The sequence below is a fragment of the Pagrus pagrus genome (genome assembly GCF_965226575.1).
Source record: "Pagrus pagrus genome assembly, chromosome: 2".
Lineage (NCBI taxonomy): Eukaryota > Metazoa > Chordata > Actinopteri > Spariformes > Sparidae > Pagrus > Pagrus pagrus.
Window position 1 is genome coordinate 4722174 of NC_140186.1, and position 20893 is coordinate 4743066.

Consider the following 20893-nt stretch of genomic DNA (forward strand, 5'->3'; position numbering starts at 1 on the left):
TCCACTGCTAGCAGCAGCCCTGAAGCTCCTCTCTCGTTCTGACACATAAACAACATCAATAAAAAGATACACAACTGCTATTTTAGCATCCCTCCTAAAGCTAAAGTATCTAGTTTAGCACCTCGTCCCTGTAGGATTAACAGAATAAAGTGTCACTACATCATTTAAAGAGGTGATACATTAATTCATTTATTTGTTGCTCTTATTGCATTTCTTCTTTATCGAGTAGTCTCACTGACTCACATAATCTGTCTCCTCATCGAGGTCTGTTCTGTCCTTGCGTGCGTTGACTTGAGGGAAAACCTCGGCCATCAGATGAGTGTGGGGACCCGGCGTCTTGCCGTTGCAGTCCCGGTGGTCCATTCCCAAACCACTACCAGCCACAGACCCCCCAGTGATGGACCCCCCTGCCCCGGAGCCACTCCTCCTCCCAGGGCCTGGGTGTACAGGGGGCAGGCCCAGGGGCTGTCCGCCTGCCCGGAGCAGCTCGGGGAGCTCCAGGGAAAGAGCCCGCCGATCCCTCCTCGCGGCAAAGTGCCTGGAGAGGAAGAGCGGAGGTGGAGGTGGATGATGAGGGTGGAGAGGATGGTGGGAGAGGGACGGGTGGGAGAGAAGGGACTCCTGCTCGGCAGCGTAGGAGTAGGAGTGAGGGGAGCGTGTGCTGTGTACACGGAGGCTGCCTCCCACCAGAGGAGCCCCGCCAAACCCATAGCTCCTCCGGCCCAGGCTGTTCGAGCTGGACCTGCAGAACAGACGGGATCAGAAGTACAATTAAGAAGTTTTTAATATTGATGAACAATTTAAAATGTATCAATACGGAGGAAATCAAAACATATTAAGAGTTTAGTCATGGAGTTAATAAGAACATAAAACAATGGCAAAGCTTAGATGTTTCCATGTTGGTAATTAAGGCTTAATGAAGGTATTAAGAATTCATTGGCTGAAATCAATGGCTGAAAGTAATTCTCATCATCTACCTGCGGCTCCATGCGGACTGTGGAGGTAAAGGGCGCCCCCAGTTGTGGTAGTTGGGACTGCGACCATGACGCTAGAAGTCGTAGAGAAGAGAGAAGAGTAGAGAAGTCTGGATCCGCTGAAACTAAATGTATCCAAACAACCCAAGCAAAGCAGTGGACAGAGACTGGAGGGAGAACAAAGTCTACCAGAATGCATTATTCATTGAAGCTATTATCTCCCTCTATTAAAGGTAATTACACTGATTGCACCTCAGCCCGTTATTCATAATATCTGATGTAACGTGTTGTAGTATTGGTTTTGTCTGTTTGGTTAAATGTGTTCTGTTATTTATGTGGAACAGAAAACGTCTCGGGGCTCAAGACAAATTAAAAAAGATGATTCTGACAATAAGATGAAATCAAATCTACTCAAGACTACACTGTAACATGGTCCCCTGCCATTTGTATTAATTTTATCCAAAAATGGTTCAAACACAATGTATGTGCAGAGAGTGAAGCCTCCCATCCCTGTGGACTGAAATCTTTACATCTCTCTATCTCACTGTGTTGCAAAGAAATGTGATATTTCCCAGTGAATATGTAATTAAAAGTAGTAAGAAGCTGTTGTGAAACAGTTATTGTACATATCCATATGTACATTATGTTGTTCTTTTCTTTAAAGGTGCAAGATGTAATAATTCTAGTTGAAAAAATTCAAAGATTAACTTTAAAATAAAAACAGAATGTGAAGAAATAACAGTTTTGACATTATGAATCTACTCATTGTTTTGCAGAGTTATCTACTCAAGTTAGCATGCTAACCAGCTAGCCCCGGCCCGTTAGTTAGCGGTCACTCTGATGATATGCTGCCCCCTGTTTGTTTTGAGTATGGATTCACCAGGTACATAGCCTACATGGCATCTTTAACATCAACCTGCCCAAGGACTGGAGATTCAGCTCAATCTGTCATCATAATGATGGCAATAGAAGAATAATTGACCTCAAACCAAAAAGTCTGATTGGGCAGGAGACATGAATGGTCAGACCATCAGGCAGGTTGCGAGTAAAGTCCCCGATTAACCAAACTAGTGTGAAAGAGCAGGTAAAGTCCCCCACCTGCTCCAGTGGAGCTGCTTAGAGGCTGCCACTAGAAGAATAGGACTAGTGTGTTCATACAGAGCTATAGGGTAAGTGGAAAAGATCCTGACTGCTACTGTAAAACAATATTTTTTCAATACATAAGTGAACAAATGAAATATAAACCGTGCTTTTCAAATGAGACTGCAGTACACTCAGCAGTCTGTCATCAAGTTTAATACACAAACCCGAGTGCCAGTTCCACTTAGAGGAACATTACCAGCGCTGTTTCTTTCCGTATGTCTAATCCTCTCAGCATGATGGACCTAATTATATGGAAACGTACATGTTGCCAGTCACAGCTTGAGCCCGTGGCATATACCGGAGAAACTGTACATCCATCTCTATAGAAACTGTAGTGGAGCGTGCACACTAGCTGTTAAATAACACCTCGATCAACACAGACCCGCACTGCAGATCGCTCAAGTGCAACACTGAGTGTATGTGTGATTCCTCCGTCAAGACAATTTGTTCCACACTATATGGCGCAAACCGCAGAGAACAGCTGATACTAACGTACTGTACATCATGTAGGCTTTGCAGCCAAACAAAACGTAACTACAGCACCTTAAATGTCAGTGGCTGTGTCTAATCTAATCATCATCACATCAAATATTTATCTACAGATATATTGTTTACCTCTGCACCAATGCAGGGTGTAACTGAGCATGCAGCTTTTTCTTCCCAGTGAGTGAATACTGCTTATTGTGTTATATGTCGATTGATTTTTGCCAAGGTGCATTTTTGCTGACACTGAACTGAGGTGAACCACTGTACTGAAAGCAAACTCCACCTGTCCCGTTTTGTATGGTCAACGAAAAATAAGAGAAGTTTGTAAAACTTTTCTAACATTGACATGAAGATACTTTCTCTGGTATCAGGAGCATCCCCTCTCTTTGCATTGTTTGCTGCTATGGAAGCTAAGAAAAGCTGTAGAAAATATATATATGTAAATATATGCAATGTAGGCCTACTGTTTAATGAATATATATACTGTAAGTGCCAAAAAAATGGTTGTCCTGTCCTTTGAGGTTATTTTGACTTGCTCTTTTTATTTGTTGTTAAGTTCATTTAACTTTATACTGTTTAAAAAGAAATCTTCAACTCCACTGTGTACTTTTTCCCAGTTCTTTATACATCATCACCGAGATGTCATCAGACGCATGGACAAATACCCGCAGCACACCCATTAGACTTGATTGTGCTGCGACACAACTGAGTGATGCATCATTGGCCCCGAGTTTCATCTCCAATCTGAGTCCAATCAGCAGAGTCTGATACACTGTGATGAGACAGTGAAACAAACAAACCATCCAGCAAACAGATGGAACTGATTCATAGTTCAAAGTGTGATTTCATCAACTGCTGTTTGGAGCTGCTGATAAAGCTGCAGCAGAACTGCAACAGAAAGTCGTAAAAACTCATGAAATTATTCATAAGCATCTTTCGTTAACGCTTATTATTGTGGTGCTTTAGATCCGAGTGATGTAACCGGTGCCTTCTGATATCAATGGACTCAGAGCCCTCTCAGAGAAGAGGAGGAGACTTTGCCGTGAAGTGGATTTTTCACGCCCACAGTGTTTGACATTAGCCCCTCCGAGGTAAGAGCGTCGCTAAACTACAGCTTATCATCTCTCCGGTTTCCACTCCCCTCTATGTTGCTGTGACTGCATCAGCCCTTCTGTCTCTGCTCTGTTCCCCCCTCTCTATTTCACTCAGTTTCTCTGTGATTCAACAGAGGAGGAGAAAACAGTCACTTGACACAAGTTGCATTGGCAACTGGATGCAGAGACAAACCTTGGAGAATTGTTTCAGACACAACAAATATCTGATTTGAATGAAGAAGACCAGGCTAGCTATAGAGCAACAATATACATAGAGCCTTTGATTGACATCAAGATTGATTTTCCAAGGCAGACTGAAGCTTAATAGAATAATCAATGTGTTTTTTTCACCAGCCACTGGTACAAAATTATCAGCAGCAAGATACTGTAGGTAATCCATGAGTGCTCCAGGCCGTCATCTTCATGTCTTTATTAAATGTTTTATTATCGTTAAATGCTTATTTGCTGCTGGGTGTGTAAAATATAAATGGCAGGCTTACAAGTCTGACATTTCAACAGCAACATTTCCAAACGAGACGGCAGAAAATTGAACTTCTTGTTCTTTTTTTTCTGTGAACATACAGTACCAATTAAATCTAATGCAAATCATGCTTTTGCCTGACAAACAAATCATAAAAGGCAATAAAACTAAATGTTTACAATGGAGGATTACCATCTAATGCCAATTTAATGTCTGTACCAATAGAATTTCATACCATACTGACATAAACTGAACATCTTTAAAGAGCGAAGAAATGCTCATGTATCTGTCTTAAAAACCTGAAAATGGTTAAGAAAGTGTAGATGGAAACGGTTGGCAGTGATGCACATGGATCAGTTATGTACTTTTACTTAATGTGACTGATATGTGCACAAATACATGTGTGTATCAGTGAGTAAGAGTATGACTACATACTAGAGAGTAGGAGCGTCTCTCCAGGCTGCTCTTGCCCAGGCTCATCACACTGCTCTTCCTGGACTCGATGGTAAAGCTCCGCCTCTCGGAGGAGTAGGACCGTCTGGACCCCGAAAGAGCACCCAGCTCCAGGTGGCCGTTGGGTGTCAGCGTGCAGATCCTTGGGTCTAGAGAAAGGTGAACAGAAAAAGCAGTTAAAGGAGTCCATCTCCATTTTCCATCTCCCTTTACTAGACATTTGGTGTCAAAGGAATAAAGTGTTCTCACATATTTTGACACTGTTAGGCATCTTCAATCTAAGATTTTAGTTCATTCCTTGTCATAGGATTGCAACTCTGTTTCGATCAACCACTTTTCTATAAAGCTGTCGAGTCTATTTCTATTACACCTAGTGATTTCCTACATTTTCCAGAATGACATTTGACAACCCTCAGGCAACGGGCTTCAAGCTGCTGTCGGTTATATATGTAGGTGCCGAGAGATATTGCAGCAATTGCAGAGTGAGGCTTTTAAAAAAGTGAGACAGGAGGAAAAATGTCAAGCTTATGGAGGTCTGAAGAAAGTCTAAATAAATGTGGAAATCACAAAGAAAGCTTGGGACAGCTATTAATCTTGGTGAGAGTCTGAACACTTGAGATCTTTGACGCTTGTCAGAGGAACAATGCTGTTTCTGATTTAATTTCCCACCACATAGATATGAGTATCACCCTTGGATCAACTCTCAAGACTTCGTAAGCCTAAAAAAATGATAAGAGGCAGGAATCTATAGAGTTGGAGAATGAAAACTGTCTACCCACACGCAAAGGGAAAAGCCAAACAACCAAAGTTAACACCTCTGTGCTGTGTAAGTGGACAGACAGCGAAACACCTTGTTGTATTTCGATCTATGAAGGACTGCTTACACTGCACTGCAGAGATCACATCTCCTCTGCAGCAGTAGCCCACTCACACTGTATAGAAGTGATTCTCCCAGTCTCTGAACTCATGTTTAATCCTCTCTGAACTGTGTTGTTCACCGGGTCTGTTGAAGGAAGGCTGGAACAGGTTCATTGTGAGCTCTGGATAAAGATAGAGCTCATTCATATTTCAAGACTGTTGGCAATTCCCTGGGTTTTTGCAAGTTTGTAAGCCTCTGGCGCAGACTTCTGTCTTACTTTTTCGTTTTTTGGGTTGAGCAAATCTAGCTTCTTCAATAAGCCTCACTGGAAAACACAGACGACTGGCTTGAATGTGAGATGCAAGCAGACTGTTGGGAGTATGTTGTTCGGTTTTGACATGAATGGTAAAATCTGTTTTGAATTGTGGTATTAGTGTGAATCAAAATTTAGACACAGACAGAATCGAAGGATTTAGAAAATCTTAAAACAACCAATTTAAAATAGAATTGTTTTTTTAATAGGTGTCAGTGCCCTAAAAAAAATATGGATTTGCAAACTGTGATTTTGTACTTTCATATTTGGTTGTTAAATGGTATTGAGAAATGAAAAAGCAGGTATTGATTAACATGATACTGATCTATTGATATTTTACTTATTAGATCGACAGTCGTATTGATGCAGGCGTTGTACAGGACCATCAAAGTGAAGAGGAAGTTCACAGCCTCTGATTTACCAGTTGATCTGCGCTCTCACCCTGACTCATTGTAATCATTTTTGGGTAGTGACCAAAAGAATAATATTGCAGACACAAGCGGCAGGTGAGGGTCATCCGTAGGGCGCCGGGCTCAGCCTTAGAGATAAGGTGAGGAACTCAGATATCCCGAGGGAGCTCTGAGTGGAGCTGCTGCTCCTTCACGTGGAAATGAACCAGTTGAGGTGGTTCGGGAATCTGATCAGGATGCCTCCCGAGAATTTTCCTTCCTTTGCAGGTTTACTGAGCACGTCCATTTGGTAGGAGATCCCAGGGTAGATCCGGAGCTCGCTGGAGAGATTATATACCTCATCTGGCTCGGGAAGGCCTCGGGATTCCCAGAAGGAGCAGGAAAAAGGTTTCTGGGGAGAGGGACGTCCGGACTGCCTTTCTTATCTTCCTGCCACTTAGACTCGGCCATGGTTTTTTCATGCACTTGCTACGAAAAATTAACTCACCGCCTGTAGCAGATGGGCTAGTAATTTTAAATTAACTTCAGCCACTGATGGCTAAATCTAAAATACAACAAACATATACTTTGTTGCAAGGATGAGAGGGACACAGCTCACCAGACAACTTTATGGAGTCGTGCTTCTCGCTCTCGTCAAAGTTGGAAGAGGAGTGGTCGTCATCCGAATAAGAACGATTGGCATCACCCTGGAGACAAAGAAGGGATAAGAGACGGAGAGAAAAAAGAGACAGGGAATTACCCGGGGCTTTTGCTATAAGGGACTGCAGTAACACATTTTGAGTCAGGATCTCTAATCTCCCGTGTGACATCAGTCAAAGCAACACACTCCGCTCTCTTGCAGCGGCTGTCAAACACATTAGAGGTTATCAGGGTGGCTCGGATCTGTGTTATATCTTCAGATTAAATCAGTAAAACCCTAACACTACTGACACACCGCTCCAGTAACCCCATAGGTTTGGTTAAAACCAATAGAATTTCCCCTTTGGTCACCACAACGGGAAAATCTGGAGTAAATTGGCTCAATAATCCCAAAAGTGTGTTGCAGCAGTAGACAGAAGGTGGATGAGTGGAAGAAGGTGAGAGAGCCAGAGGGGGGAGAGATAATGAAAGACAGAGAGACAGAGTGAAAGACGGATGGATGTGTTTCGTTTTGGCATTTCAAAAAGATCAATCAAAAGCCTTGTGATTTGTGTCAGTGTTCCCCCTTCAACTCACACATCACAGCCACGCGCCATGAATATGGTAATGCTTTGATCCTTGTACGAAAACTCAACTGAATTGCTCAACCGCACTGCAATTTTCCAGCGATACATCCGTGAGTTTGACAGCTGACGGCAGATTGACAGCATCATTTTCCGGTGTTTTGCACTGAGATGGATGGCTTTAGAAATTACACTGTTGTGTTTAATTCACCATTATTATGTTTTGACTGCTGACTTATCCACCATAATTGTTACCAATACTGTAATTATAATTTCTACAGTACAAAATGAGATATCATACCCTTATAACTCACTCCCTTTATGGTATTTATGGCTCACTCAATATGTGTCCAATCCTGGCATGCCATATATATTATTCAGAATTTACAATTTACTGATCTAAAACCATTCAATGAAAAAAAAATCATATATATATAGATCCATAATTAGATACATTTACACATTCAGAAATCTTAGGGAGACATAAAGAAAGTCCAGCTCTACCACTCGGTCCAGCCCCAAACCCTAACCTAAGGTGGGGTTGGACCACTGAGTTTGCACTGCAATGAGCACCACTAGACGGACTGTGTCATTAATAATTGTTTATCTCTGTTAGAAATGAATATGATATTGAGTTTTGTCACCAGTGGTTTCATCACGTTTGAGGCAATGTAAACAGGAAGCGTAATGCACTGTAGCTGTGGGCTATACTTGAGCCCTGATTATTAACAATTTTCTTCAAATATTTGCTACATTTCAGCAAATATGAGCTATGGGAAGTCATGCTACATTAGCTGCTAGAGGTTCCTGATTGTATTGTGACCATAAATGTACATAAATGAACCAATTGGATTACTTTTGATAATGAAGAAAATGTCCAAATATGAGCATTATAATCTAGAGTCTGAAGTTATAACCAGTATCTTTTTTCTGGGCATTGACTGTGACTGAGTAACAACTGAAAATAAACTTCACTTTATGTAAAAAAAAGTTGATAGACTAAACTTAACATTTTTTTGACAATTGGGTATTATGTGCCTTATTTTATTGTGACCATGAAATTACAATTCATACCACTTTTGTCCACACGGGCTGCCAGAATCAACAAAACATGACAGTTCCTTGCAGCTGCTTTAGAATATCTGTTTGAGTGTGTAATTGGCTGAAGCACACATGCAGTCAATCAACACAAGATAACACAGCGTGTTATTGTGGCTAATGAGGGTTGTTAATCAACTTCATTGATTGCAATTGTTCTGTATTGTCTTTTATAACTTGCTTCTGCCCTGAATTGTCCTAACAAAAACTCCCCACCCATACAAGACGTGCCATTCCCAACTAAACACTGAAGAATAATGAATGCAAAGACCACATTGTACATGAGTGTCTAGGGGTTTAGTCCATACGCATTTGGTGTATTTGAGGATTTGAGAGTGCTTCATTATTAGTAACTCCATGCGTGTCAGTCTGCTCAGTTCTGTGATTATGAAAATCAGCAGGACACAAGAGCCCGGGCTTATTTTAGCTGTGAAGGTCACTGGCAAAGGTTAAAGTCTTTAGTCTTTGGGAAACACAGACAGATGGATGTCAGCTGTCCATGGACGAGGACACTGTGAGCAGAATGAAAGGATGGATGGATGGAGACAGTCTAAACATAGAAGAACTGTCAAAGTTTGAAAGTTTATGTAAATCACAGTCAACTTTAAGCATTGTTTGACACTGTCAATGTACAGGTTGTTGTTTAGTTAAAAAAAAAAAAAGGTTAATTATTTGGAATAAGTTAGAGGTAAGGGCTTGTTGATTTGCTGCACTTCTTTTCAGTTCTGTTTTTGAATCTTGAATGTTTCACTTTGTACTGTTCACCTCTTTCGATTCACACTGAACCTATTAATATTCTTAAAAGGATAGCGATGAATAAGATAAACAAACCTGGCCCGGCCATCTCAATCATCAATGGAACTGGGTAAACAAGCTTGCACCCTGCAGTTTGAAGCCATGTGGCATGTGTGTCCTTACCTCTGCCTGAAAACCTTCAACCAAGATGGCCACCAGCAGGTTAAAGAGGACGTAGTTTCCAAAGGTCATGAGGGCCACAAAGTAAAGAGCGGCAATTGGTGAAGTTGCTGCCATGCCGTTGTACAAAACCACGTTCCAGTCCTCCTGGGTCAGAATCTGAGAGAATTACAAAGATAAACACACATATGGGACATTAATAGTACACAAGTAGACACAATTTATTAACTAATATCAAACCAAATACAACTTACTGAAGTTTACAGTCTCCTTATCACTCCACCACAGAGTTCTAGTATGCTTCTAAAGCATTTGTTGCACTTAAAATATTAGAGATTGGTGTTTAATGCAAGTAGTAAAATGCAATGTCACTGCTGTGCAAGCAACGTATACAATTTCTGCAGATATTAAATATAAAGAATATGTGCACATCATCAGCGTATATAGAGACACGTAGGTCCTAAGTGTAAAAATGTGCTAGTAAGTTTGTCTACATGCTTCTCCAAACTGTGATACGTTGATTACCTGGAAAACAGTTACAATGGCCCAGAGCAAGGAGTCAAAGTTCTTCCTGTCTGGTACTGTGTCACCGGTCTCTGTCTTGAGACTGAACTTGCAGCCAAAGATGTGCATCCCCAGGATACTGTAACACAACAACAGCAGAGCCTCTGATGATATTAACATACCGTATGCACAGAAAATGGATCATCTGTCGTACTGGGGTAGCAATTAAAGATGGATCTTTGCAGACTCTTTGATGAATAGGTTGATTTTTAGCAAACAAATTGTATACATTTAAGTGTGTTTTGGGGTCTTGTGGAGTAGCATGTCATCTGTCCTCCAGTGATGTCGGTGGCTAGTTGAATTGTGGGTAATGTAGGCACTAGGTTTTATAAAGTAGTCCACTGGCCAATCATTGCACTCTTTATGGACAGTTTACAAACATATGATCAAAATCAATACAGCAGAACCAGAGATGTAGCCTTTTTTTATTTCATGCATTCTTCTTCTCCTTCCAAACCTGGCATCTACACTACCCAAAATGCAACTTAGCCACTGAGTGAACTCACTGGAGGCAATTTAGCAGATTGCATTGAGCTTCCTCTGGAGCCACAAAAGGCTTACTTCTTTTTTTCACATATAGAGTGGTACTCACCAAGACCTGTCAACACACTTTAAAGTGTATAATTGAGTTACCCTTTAAGGCTTTTCTTTGTCTAAACTGCTTCTTATGGAATAAATTCTGCCTTTGATATGCAGCTCGGTGTGTCATCACTTATTTTTGTACCCTGGCAGCTAAACATTTTCTTGCTGGGATAATTGACATAAATGTAAATGTTTGACTGTGACTGAACACTAAAACCTGATTGTATAAGATATAATTTACTCCAATGGCTATGTTGCCACTGTAAGGTACCTCACTAAACATTTAAAAGGAATGGAAGGGGTATTTCCATGTGCACTTAATTGCAAAACATTTATAGACAATACTTATTTATAATAATACCTTCGAGGGTATCCAAGACCCTTTTTACAATGTGAAAACCATTAGTAGTAAAACCTCCCTGTTGTAATCAGCAGTTACACTGACAAAGCAAACATGACATGAGAAGATGTTAATGGGATGGGACACTTAAAGAGGAACCCTTACACTCACCACCTCAAAAGTGACACCAACATAAAGAACACAGCCATTTCATAATAATAGTTCCTCAGGCACATTAATAATCATCAAATAATAATCATCATCGTCAAATAAAAATCAAAATAAGTGCTTGTACTTGACCCTGTGTGTGTCTGAACACACAAATCGGTTGAGTGTGTATTTCGATGAACTCAGGGTCACTTCTTCTCACATCAGCTTCAAAAACTAAAAAACGAGAACTGGCTCAAGTGGAGAGTGAAGCTTAGAGGAAGGAAAACAAAGACGATGAGGACTGCGGCCATTGATCGCTCACTGAAAACCCTTTTAGGCCTTCAGAGCACCGCTGTGTCTTGCCTGCGAGCCTTCAAATGTCTGCTTGTTACGTTGCTCCAGTTCTTTAAGTGTTTGCTTGTTAAACTCTAACCAGATCTTTAAGTGTCTGCTCGTTATTTTGCCCCCAGGGTTAATGGCTGCGAAGGAACACGGTGACCTTCTGCGCTTCGATGGCAGCTGTTAAGCAGGTGTGCAGGACTTGAAAAAAGAAAAGGCCAGCACATATAAACACAGATAAAAGCTGGATGAAACAATGATCTCCCTCTCTCTCAGTCATCTCCCTGAAAAAACAACAGCCAACAAAAAAAAGTAAAAAAGAAAAACATGTAAAAACACTGTTAAAAGAAAATCTCCATGCCTCAGTACAGTGCTCAAGTATGGACTGATTGTCTCGTCATTTGTGATCTGCATTCAAAAGAAACACCAACAGACATAGATGTCCTTATACAGCACATATGTTAAACTGTATGCTTAATCTTACCTGAAGATGAAGATGAAGAGCATGAGCAGCATGCAGAACGTGGCCACATTGTCCATGGTCTTCATGAGGACCACCAGCTGTCTCCTCAAAGCTGGCATGAACCTCACCAGCTTCAGCACCCTCAGCAGTCTGAAGGTCCTCAGCACAGACAAACCGCCGTCGGACTGTCCGACGATCTCACACACACTGAGAAGAGAAACACGTACAACAAAGCGATGTAAGAGAAAAACTACTAAATTCTGACATTTTAAAGTATCTATCTAGTAATCTATAACATTTACATAAGAGTTCATTCAAAGTTCCTGTTTTACTCCATCACCAAGTGATACAACACCATAGAGATTCATGTAAGGTGCAGATTCATCCAATGTGAGCGTAATTCAAGGACACTGGGCTGCATTTCCAGATGTTGATTGCCCACAAGAAGCGAGTTTGACAATTTTTTTACAGCAGCAAGTAACATAAATTAGTTTTCTAGTTTAATCTAATTCACAAGATCATTTGAACGTGTGGTCTTGCTAATCATTCTAACCAGGCCTATGTGCGTTTGGCTGAAGACTTTAGATGTGACAACCAGCGAGAGAAGCGACTACTGGTTTGAAAACAACAATGGTGGCTCCTCAAGAGGTTAGCACAGATGCTGCTTTAACATCACTTGTATCAGAACTGTATGAGAAGTGTTTATTTAATCAAAAGAAGAGCAAATAGCCTGAAGGCCTTCCTATCTCTGCTGCTGGTAGTGCTTCTCTACTACCAATGACGGTGATGGATGGTTCATCCAATCACCTGCCAAGTATTTTCTGAACAGTTTCTAGCAGTGTCTTCTCAGATGGTTTGGTGTAACAAACCATCTGTTGATGGTTAGTTCAAGTGGTTGAATCACATGTAATCTGTGATACCAGAGAACATAATAATGCTGCCTGATGAAATGAAAGTAGAAGTCTAGTTTCCACAGCAATTAAGTCCTGAGTGATCTACCACAAAGAGGGAGTGATCATCAACCGCTCACTGATGAATGTGAAGTGCTGATTTTATTTTGGTTTTAAGATCATTGCTCACAGCAAAACAGATGGTCACTGCATACTGTCATGATGGACAGTCATCAGTGATAATGTTCGTCTTTGTTCGTCAATGTAAAAAGGAATCATCATGGCATTAATTCGTATTTAGAACTCGAAGTCCTTTTCTTTTTCTAAAAAAAACTAAAACAACTTAAACTCTTGGACAACTTAAGGAATACTTTGTCTATCTTATCTCGCAGTAATGAATGTGTCCCCTTACGGTGCTGCTTACGTTTTGGACATTATAAATCAAGCGCTTGCTTAAATACTTAATGAGCTTCTTAATTGCTGTTTGTTGCTGCAGAACAACTACAGAAGAGGGATCACAGAAGTTTTATCTTTCTTTGGAGTTCTGGTAGGTATTTATCATGAGTGGACAACCCTTCCTTGCAGGAGAACCTGGCTTTAAAGAAATGTGTCCTCTAATGGAGGTACTTATCAAAGACTCCGCTCAACACATCAAAATAGCATCGGCTCTGCATCGGCAAAGATTGGATGGGGGCACATTTACGGAGCGGCTCTGAATGACTAGCTGAGGACATTCAGATAGATGAAGAGATGGAAATTGGTGGTGGAGCGAGAGATAAGAAGACAGATATAGATATGTTCAATCAATATGTATCTTCTGTGACGGGCTGCACATTTGATCTTGTTCGGTTTTACTCGCTTTGATGTGTATTTGATCTCCGGATTATAATGGGGATCACAGACAAAGGCGCTCAGCCAGATGAATTGGAAAAAACGCGAACAGATCAAAGGCAGAGCCACTCACCTGAGGCTCCAGGCATACGCAACAAAAGACAAAACCTGTTTGCTGCTGTCTGACGCTTTGGCATCCAAATACATACAGGTGGTACATTTCAACTAACATAGAACGCAGATGACAATTTGACAAAGAGTGACATAAATAATTCAAGTGCGGGATCTCTTTCCAGAACAGTCTGGCAGACCAAAAAAGTATGCTACCTCTATTTCACCAGTCAATATTTCAGACACGTTATATTTTTGTCCTCCACAAAGCCGTTTCTCTGCTTTCCCCTCAGTCTGCCAAAATTCTGTCTAATCAGGATATTTATATTGTTACCTTATGATGACGATGACTCCATCAAAGACATTGTAGGGGTTTCTCAGGTAACTAAAGGAGCCGAATGCAGTGATCTTGAGGATCATCTCCAAAGAGAACATGCTGGTGAAGACGATGTTGCAGATCTCCAGAACATTTGTGAGCTCCTCTGGCTGACAGAACAGAAAGGAAGAGAAATAAGTTAACCAGACATCAGATAGAAGAAAAGAAGAAGCACAATAAGAACGAAAAAGGAACTTAAGCACGATGCAAAGTGTTGACTTGTTATTGGCAATAGATGAAAAGTGCTGGTCAAACAGAACAACCTACCAAGCGGTTGATCAGTTTGCCAGACACGGTCATGCCTTTAAATTATGAATGTATTATTTAGACCTGGATACAGTGGTGCTGCTCAGCTTTGCTTCTAATTTATTTGTGTCAAGTGGCCACTCGCAGTATTGAAGCAAAAACTTCCCCTGTGACCACCATTATAGTAGAGCTGTCTGTGAAACTGCTGACAGGACACCTCAAATTGCAAACAATGTCAAGTTTGACTCTGCATATTATTGATTTTTTGAATCATGGAGGTTTTATGCTTGTAAAAATGTTCCTCGAGCAGACAAAGGCGGTTTCCAAATCTGTGACGTCATCACAATGTAAAGTCTACGGTGGGAGGCAGAGGCAGAGCCAGTGGGAGAAACACTACTGCGCATAATCAAACTGTTTTGGCATATGTACCAGCCGTGCAATTATTATTTGACTGAACATCTCTGGATTTGGTTTAGAAAAAAAAAATGAGACACAAAAAGTGAAGGCAGAAAAAGTTGAAAGCTGAAGGAACAGGATGGAAGCAGGGTAATGGGACAGAAAGTGAAAAGTAGTACAACAAAGAAACGGGGGAAATAAAATGTGAGTGTGGACATTATCTGCAGGAACATCTTGGTCCTGTTAGTCATACATCCACAGATAACAAGCAGTCCCAGTAAATCAATAGTTAGAGGAAATAATCATCTAGTGTCACTCACACAATATACACACACATCGGTAGCAGATGTTTCTGGCAAAAACTGAGAAGTAAAAGGAGACCGCACACGGTTCAGTCTTAGTTTTTCGTTCTTTCTTTTGCTTTCCTTTCACTTTCTGTAGTTATCAGCCGTTTTTCTCACCGTGGATCGAATGGTGGAAAGGCCAAGGAGAAGGACACGAGCTTTTAACACACACAGCTGCATTAATGTCGGTGAAGAGTACTCTGAAACTGTATTTGTTAGCTGAAATCTTAGAAGATTACCGACAAATATACTGACAAGCAGTCGGTATGTTGTTCAAACATTGTCTGCTCTGCATGTTCACATCCCTACTGTCCGCTCCCTCACAGCACAGCAGCAACGAGCAGGCAAACAAAACATGACACGTTTTGTCGTCAATTATGGATGTTGCATACGGAGCCATTAAAACAGGTGCGACAGTTTACTCCTTCCACCCTGGAGGCCAATGGAAAGACACTTTTGATAGCTTTGATGTCAGTGTGCATCCATTTAACTCTGGAAGTTACACCATCGAAGCATTTGTTAATCTACTGTGAGAATGATAAAAATAGCACTTGAACACACTGCCAGTACTCGGTCTTTGTTAACATGTGAACATTGGCAGGAACTGTTGGATGCATTTATTTTTTGCCTTCAATACATGTTTTAGTTTCTTTTACATGCTGTCAGTGCCGCGTCGTTAATGTGCATCAATGTCCGTCCTTTCAGTTGTCACCGTTTGAGTTCCTCTCTCTCTTTCTGTCTGGTTTTACTCAATAATAGGAAGAACACACACATGCACACACACACAAAGAGCTAAATTTGGCACGATCATGATTTCCAGCACATCACTATTCCACAGAGCTCCTCTGTAACTCCAGCGGTGACGCTTCTGACATTTCGCGGCTCCAGAATCGATGAGAACTCAGTGTTTTGCATTTACATGTCTATCTGTGTGTGTGTGTGTGTGTGTGTTTGTTGGTACTAATGAGTGTTTAGCTGTATAAAAACACGGGCTAATGATGCGTGCCCACCAGTGTCGGTAACGATGTGACGGCTGACCGCTGTTTGCAGACCAGCCAAATCGTGTCGGCAGGCCCTGGAGATCCATTACTGCTGTCTCATTACTGCAGACCTGGGAACAGATCTAAAGACCTGTGTTTTCCGGTCGACTGATGTATGGTATATCATGAGAAGACTGGGGATATGTGAAAAACCCACTTTAAATACAATGTAATGTTCCAACATCTGGAAAAACAATGGTGCCCAATGTGGAAAGCCAACCTCACAAGGGTAACAAACTCTTTTCCAAACAGCGTTAACCCTTAAATGCCCATCAAGTGTAATTTGGCTGACACAAAATAAGCATTGCTATGGTTTTTAAAATGCAGATGCAGAGAGGTCATTCTGCTTACCAAGTCCTTCATTACTGTCTCAACAGCACATTTGAAAACAATTCATCAGCAGCTGTACAAAAGAATGAGCAGGGTCGCTTGTGTTGCTCTGGTCTGATTAGTATCAAACGTCACTGATATTCTGACGCGTGGCTTAAAATGGACAACTTTTCTCTCCCCAGTGTTTCCAGGTGGCATAATTGTTGGGACACCTGGTCCCAATACACCCTTCTCTTAGCCCTAACCCTCTATTTTTCACATTGTTGCCTGGAGGTATTATATAAATGGATTTCCGTTGGGATAGAGGGGTAGGGTGAAGAGCTGCATGACCCTGAGGGTTTTGAGAACTCAATGTATTATGGTCCATTTCTTTATAACAAGCATACAGCAATTGCTACTAGTTTGCTGATGTCTCGGCAGCTGACTAGCTAGCTAGCCGAGGTAACATTGTTATAGCTGATTTGTGCAAGACAGTCCTGCATTTTGACATATTTCATTGTTATATGAGGGGCAGAGATACGAATTGGAACTGGGATTGAGCCTTTGGATAGCTTTCCATTTTCCTCAGAGTAGCAACTACCAGCAACACAGGTAAAAACATGTGTTTATTTATTCCTTTAATATATAATGGAGAGATGAAAGCAGATAGAAATGGTCCATAGCTGCCAGCCTGACTGGATCGCCAGTAAACCTTCACACTCCTGGGAGATTTTCACATGAATCATGTTTTGAAAAGGCTTAGTGGGTCATTTTGGAAGGTAAAGACAAACCGGTGTTGTGTTTCATAATGTGACATTCCTGTGATGATCTCATATTTTGGACAATTTTCTCAACTTTTTGCAACAAGCTCAGCCTCTTGAACCTCTTCAGTTCAGCAATGCTTTTAGCATCTGATGCACAGTGAGACTGAGCCCTGTTAGTGCCACACCTTTTCACCTGACTGATGTAACATTCCTGTGATAGTCAACAATCCAAAGCCACTGCTGTAATATCGCGCATAAATTTCAATAATGTGATAATGGAAATCATAACAAACCCGAGTTCCTCCCTCTACCAATGCTATAAACAGTGATGTACACTCATTCGTGTCCGGTTCAGAGGAAACATTTCTTATCAAATCTCTTTTTTATGTTTTATGTTTCAAAAGCAACTTTGGCTAAAGCAGACAAAGCCATCTTATTAAGGCTTTTCCTGCTGGTTATTGATAATTCAATAATCCTCAGGGAGGGTTGGAAGGTAACATTTAACACAACATATATCTTAGATGCAAGGTTGCAGTATATCCTTGTGTATTGCCCTCTTTTTCCACTCTTAGACATCTAACTGTTTTCTGTGGATTAATTTATTTTCTGCCAAAACCCAAATATGATTCTGCTTTTGAATTTTCTAACCTACTTCTGCTCATGATTACCAAATATGTTTGGTTTCTGCTGTGATTTCTATTTGTATGCGACAGCCATTCCTAAAAAAGATCAGAAACTAAAGTACGTAGGTGTTGAATATTTTGACTGCAACCACGGTTGCCCCCGCAACATCAATACAGTAATTTCCTTCTGTTTTAATCTTGATATTTTGGCAGAGAACGACAATCGTTTAGCAGTGTTGTTTGATCTCCATCCATCCCTGTCAAATCTCCAAAGTGCCCATCACGCCGTTGCATTATTAATTCCCAAACAGCTGTTGAAGTCTCTGAAGTGTTTTTCTCATTCCAGCGATCCATCCTGTTCGATGGGAGATGTAGCCTTGTATTTTTCAGTGATACACATGATGCCACTGTAGCATCTAATGTCCCTCCTGAGACAATGACTGAGCGCTGTGACAACTGCGTCCCAAGAATAATGATCATAACTGTGTTGTGGAGAACAATTTGAGTTTTGCTCTCGGCGCCGATGGAAATCATTTCAAACTTTGTCTTGATTCTATGAAAATACTTCTTAACATTCACAACATCCCATGTCAGAGTATCAGAACAGTTTCCTTGTAATCATGTAAATGAAATTAAATGAGATCATTTCTGTGAACACACCTGAGTGTATACAAAAATGTCCCAGCCCCCTGACCCTGACTAGACCCCTAGATTTCTATTTGTGCTTGGCACATGAAGTTTACAACAACATGGTGGCAGATTTACAGCTCAAAAATCTGTAATAACTGTTTAAACAAAAGCAAATAGAGACAAATGCAGGCTTCTCATTTATGGCCGTTGATTTTCCGAGCTGAATTGACAAGTCACAAGCAGGATTTATCAGCTATAGCTAGCTAGCTAATTAAATTAAGGTCAGATCCATGAGTGGGATGAAAATGCTGTCCCTGGCTGACTTATAAATGATCCCAACTAATCTTGTTAAAACGGTTTTTAATATGCACTTCATGGCGACACATGGGTTTTAGGTTCAGTTATTTAATAGTAATAGTTTTATTTTGTAGGTTCTCTCTCTTTACACTTCTTCATCTTTTTCCCACCTTTTTTCCTGTTTACCTGTATTTCATTTGTTAACTAGTCCCTTTGTATTTAAGTCTTTGTCTTTGTCAGTTGGTGTCACTTCTGCACTTCCAACACTGCACGGTCAAACTTTTGTTCCTCCGTAGTCAGTAGGGAAACCTACAGTGTATTTCTTTTCTTTAAACCTTATCTGTAATTAACTAATGGGTATGCTAGTTAGCATGGCAAACTAACGATTGTAGCTTATGTGAGAGCAAATAAACATGGCCGTTAAAACATATAATGTATTCCTTACACTTTTGCTCTTTATTGTCGAGGTCCTCAGCATTTATTATTTATTATAATATTTCAGCATTTAATTAGAGAATGCAGAGAAAGTCAGTTGTTGAGCTGCTTTGTTATAGTTCTAATTCAATTATGACAACATGTGTCTTTAAAAAAGTGCTGGGGACATCCCAAAAAAAACATCTAACACTCTTTCAGGAAAAAATAGGTTTGTTTTGGAATGAAACACACTTTCCAAATTATGTCTGGTTGCCTGTTACAGTGCCTGCTGGCCTGAATCACACCTGCTACAAGCCAGAAACTTAAAAAAAGCATTTGGCTGGGATTTTCCGACACTGGTTATCTGTTGCTCCCACACTACAGGTGTAGCGGGACAGGTGGAAGCGCCTCTCTACTGGATGAGGATCAGAGCGATGAGACACATTAAGCCTCTGATACCGCTGTTCAAACAGAGGGAGGCTTGACTCCGGTTCGCTAAACAGGCGTTGAAAACCACAGACATACCAGCTCGCTATTTCCTCCCCATTAAAAGGCAGAGCCTCTGTCTGCCTCTCTAGTTCAGTCTCTCTCTATTTTTAGCTGCCCCTGAGATGAGAGACGACCCACCACTGCGGCGGTGGCAGGCGTGAGTGGGCGATGGTATAGCAAGAGCGAGAAATATTGATAGAAAGACAAAGAGTGTACAAAGCAGGGCGACAGGGAACAGGGGGGAACAAAATAAGCTGAAGTTAAAAGAAAGCATGAAGCATCATTTTCTTTCGCTCTGGGATCTGGGTGAGTGTTATCTCAACCTGAGGTATGATAATGTTTTGGTGGCTGTAGCTATATCCTGCTGCCTAACCTGAGTGGAGGCATGTATTTCCTGTTGGCTGCAGATTCATATTATATTATAGGCATTATAAAGGCAGAGGGAGGAAACGACATGTAAGGAAGAGGGATGTATGTGCAGGAGAAAGAATATATAGTTTACGTTGCGGAGGAGTGTGGACATTGAGTGACAGGAAGTGACACTGGAGGAGACTGTGGTGTCACACTGCAAGCATCATGGTTGTCTGTTCACTCTAAAACAACTGTAGATGGAGGGAGAGGCTGCAGCTCGCTCATCTGTAGAGTACTCAACAGGCAAATCCTTTGTTTTTAACAGCTATGGATGTTAAATGTATGCATTTACATTGTTAGCTTGCGAGTGCATGCTGAATCAGCAGCAATAAAGCAAATATAAACACACAAAATTAAATAAAACAACTGCAATATATTCATTCCAACATTATCACTAATGAACAGATCCTTCCTCTGAGTGTTGTTTCTGTTGTTTGTTTCTCTGCAAGTTAAAGAAGCCAAGAATGTTTCTAATTGGGTTCTCGTTATTTATATATTTTTTCTCTCAGCGGCCTGAGGAGCTGTTGATATAATTAAGTCACATAACTGATGATAATGAAAAGCTGTAATAAGCCAATCACGGAAAATGTTTACAAAAACTGAATATTCTATATTTTTCTTAAAGAAAAATGTATGAAAAGACCAAATACAGACACCTTGATTGCATTAAAGCGGCAAAAATGTTTTGATTGAGTTTTTCTTTTCTTATAAAGCAAAAACGGAAACCTGTGAACTGTTTCGACTGAACTTTACAGACAACTTCTTGCAGAGAACTTACAAAATCAGCTCACATAATTATTTTCTTTCTGTTGGATTGATGGCTGTATCATTCATTCATGCTCCGGTCATGGACAGG

General features: G+C 40.8%; 1 protein-coding gene across 3 annotated transcripts in view; it reads right to left on the reverse strand.

Annotated features, from left to right (window-relative positions):
- cacna1ib (calcium voltage-gated channel subunit alpha1 Ib) overlaps positions 1-20893 on the reverse strand; it is a 220063-nt gene that overhangs the window by 61672 nt on the left and 137498 nt on the right. For all 3 annotated transcript variants that reach the window (XM_084340936.1, XM_084340935.1, XM_084340937.1), the window contains 8 exons: positions 14033-14184; positions 11888-12073; positions 9954-10071; positions 9432-9587; positions 6812-6899; positions 4614-4780; positions 978-1048; positions 244-742 (listed from right to left, as the gene is read on the reverse strand). In XM_084340936.1, the coding sequence (XP_084197062.1) occupies positions 244-742; positions 978-1048; positions 4614-4780; positions 6812-6899; positions 9432-9587; positions 9954-10071; positions 11888-12073; positions 14033-14184 (1437 nt within the window). The remainder of the gene's footprint in view (positions 1-243; positions 743-977; positions 1049-4613; positions 4781-6811; positions 6900-9431; positions 9588-9953; positions 10072-11887; positions 12074-14032; positions 14185-20893) is intronic.